The sequence below is a fragment of the Alternaria metachromatica genome (genome assembly GCF_023757995.1).
Source record: "Alternaria metachromatica strain BMP 0045 chromosome Unknown scaffold_12, whole genome shotgun sequence".
In the NCBI taxonomy this organism is placed as follows: domain Eukaryota; kingdom Fungi; phylum Ascomycota; class Dothideomycetes; order Pleosporales; family Pleosporaceae; genus Alternaria; species Alternaria metachromatica.
This window is the reverse complement of record NW_026055503.1, coordinates 1,009,721-1,011,767: the sequence shown is the minus strand read 5'-3', so window position 1 is coordinate 1,011,767 and position 2,047 is coordinate 1,009,721. Positions and strand designations below refer to the sequence as shown.

The window sequence follows — 2,047 nt, the reverse complement described above, 5'->3', positions numbered from 1 at the left end:
AATACGCAGTTAGTAACTCTATATAGTAATCTTATTATAGGTGTATTTTCTAAACACCTTGTACTCGCTGTATACAACTATAGAAAGATTTTAATATTATTTTTTTATTATTATTACTTTATAGAACTATATAAGCTATATACTATAGATAAAATATATAAATAATATATCTATTATATATATATAATTATAAAACTTAAAGTATTAGAGATACTATTATATATAGTAGCTATACTTAAATATATACTATAAAGTAAGAAAGATAAAAATCTCTAAGTCTTTTATTACTAATTAGTAATTTAGTAATTACTAAGTATTACTAAATTAGTAATTACTAGTTAGTAATTACTAACTATTAGTAAGAAGTTAGTGTTAGTAATTACTAACTTTTTTTTACTTAGTATTACTAATTTAGTAATACTTAGTAATTACTAAATCACTAACTCCCCCAACCATGAGCCGTCCTCTGGAGTTCACGGTGGCACGCGATGCATTCTGCCTCGTGTACTTTGATTTGAAGCTCTGGAACATTGTATATCAGCTAACCGTTGTTACTAGCACATCGTTGAGCTGTGGATTTAAGTGTTCGTTCCGCTAGGAAAGACTCTATGTATGCGGTGGCTTGCATCGAAGCAGGGAAGTTTCCCGCAATCTTCGATACCTGTAGCTAGCGCTGGGTTTGCCTTGGTCTATCAAATTCTATTCTGTTGGCATTCAGGTAATAGAATCACGATGCTGGAGCCTCAGCCTTTGTTGCACCTTTCGCTTCCTCCTCGGTGGGCTTGTCTTTACTGTCTGTCATGCCAAATTCAGTGTCGTTCTCCCTTCTAAGCGGCACCTGCTTCAGCAAAGCAGCAGCAATGAAGCCCACTCCACCAAAGGCGATGGCAACCTGCCATGATCGCTGGAGCGCGGTGCTCTGTACAGATATTACTTGCGCACGCACCTGAGCAGACAGCGTGTCAAGGAAGTCGACCTCGGCTGCCGCGTATGCGCCGCCCGTCATAAATTGAGCAGCTACCATCTTGTCACTGATGGCACCTGAGCGAGCCAGCTGCGCAGCGCGGTTGGTGTAGGTGGTACCGGCGATGGCCACGCCCCACAAAACGCCGAAGCTTCGCATGAAGCCCCACGTGGCCGTCGCTACTGCTGTATCCTTGTCGCTCAGAGAGGCTAGTAGCGCGGGGAGCATGGCCCCCATGCCGAAGCCCGCGCCAAAGGATTCAATCACCTGGAAGCCCACCCACGCGCCTGCACTCGACGTCTCATCCAGGAGCGTGAATACGCCAAACCCGATGACGATTAAGGCGAAGGAAGTGGCGAGAATGGGCTTGTAGCGACCGAACTTGCTGAGTAGCAACCCGCCGCCGATAGCGCCTGGGAGAAGTGCGAGGATGGTGGGAAGAAGATAGATGCCGGCCTTGTATGCATCTACTGCGAGAACGCCTTGGAAGTATACTGGGAGGAAGTAAAGCGCCCACATAGTGACAATACCGTGGAGAAAGGCGAGGAGGAAGACGATGAGGCTCATAGAGTTGCCGAAGAGATGGAGTGGCATGATGGGATTTGGCGTCAGGCGAGCATTGCCTTCGAGTACGATGAAGCCCCCCAACGTGGCCAACCCAAGCAAGAGCGGTACGAGGACTTGGTAAGATGACCATGGATATTTTCCTCCTGCCCAGCTAACGGCAAGTAGGACCGGAGCACAACCACTGACGAAAAGTGCGTTGCCCAGCCAGTCGAGGCTCGAAGCCTTGGTGGCCCAAGTCTGAGATTTGTCGTATTTGACCTTCAGAAAGGCGAATAGCAGTACGACCGCAACGCCGCCGATGGGAAGAGCCATGTAGAAAGCCCAGCGCCAGGTGCTGTAACTCACGAGCAGTCCGCCAAAGAAAGGACCAAGAGCAGCACCGAGACCGACCATGCCAAACACGGCGCCCATGTAGGTTCCCCTCTCTCGAAGCGGCACTAAGTCGCAGATGATAATCTCACAGAGGACGGCGACTCCTGCTGCTCCAATCCCCTGTACCACTCGACCGCCGATCAT

At 47.6% G+C, this 2,047-nt stretch overlaps 1 protein-coding gene across 1 annotated transcript; it reads right to left on the bottom strand.

Annotated features, from left to right (window-relative positions):
- Positions 1-727: 727 nt before the first annotated feature.
- On the bottom strand, positions 728-2,047 carry J4E83_006031 (uncharacterized protein; the record flags this gene model as incomplete). The annotated part of the gene is made up of 1 exon (XM_049332946.1): positions 728-2,047. One exon carries the CDS (start codon positions 2,045-2,047, stop codon positions 728-730), a length of 1,320 nt encoding a protein of 439 aa, XP_049188188.1.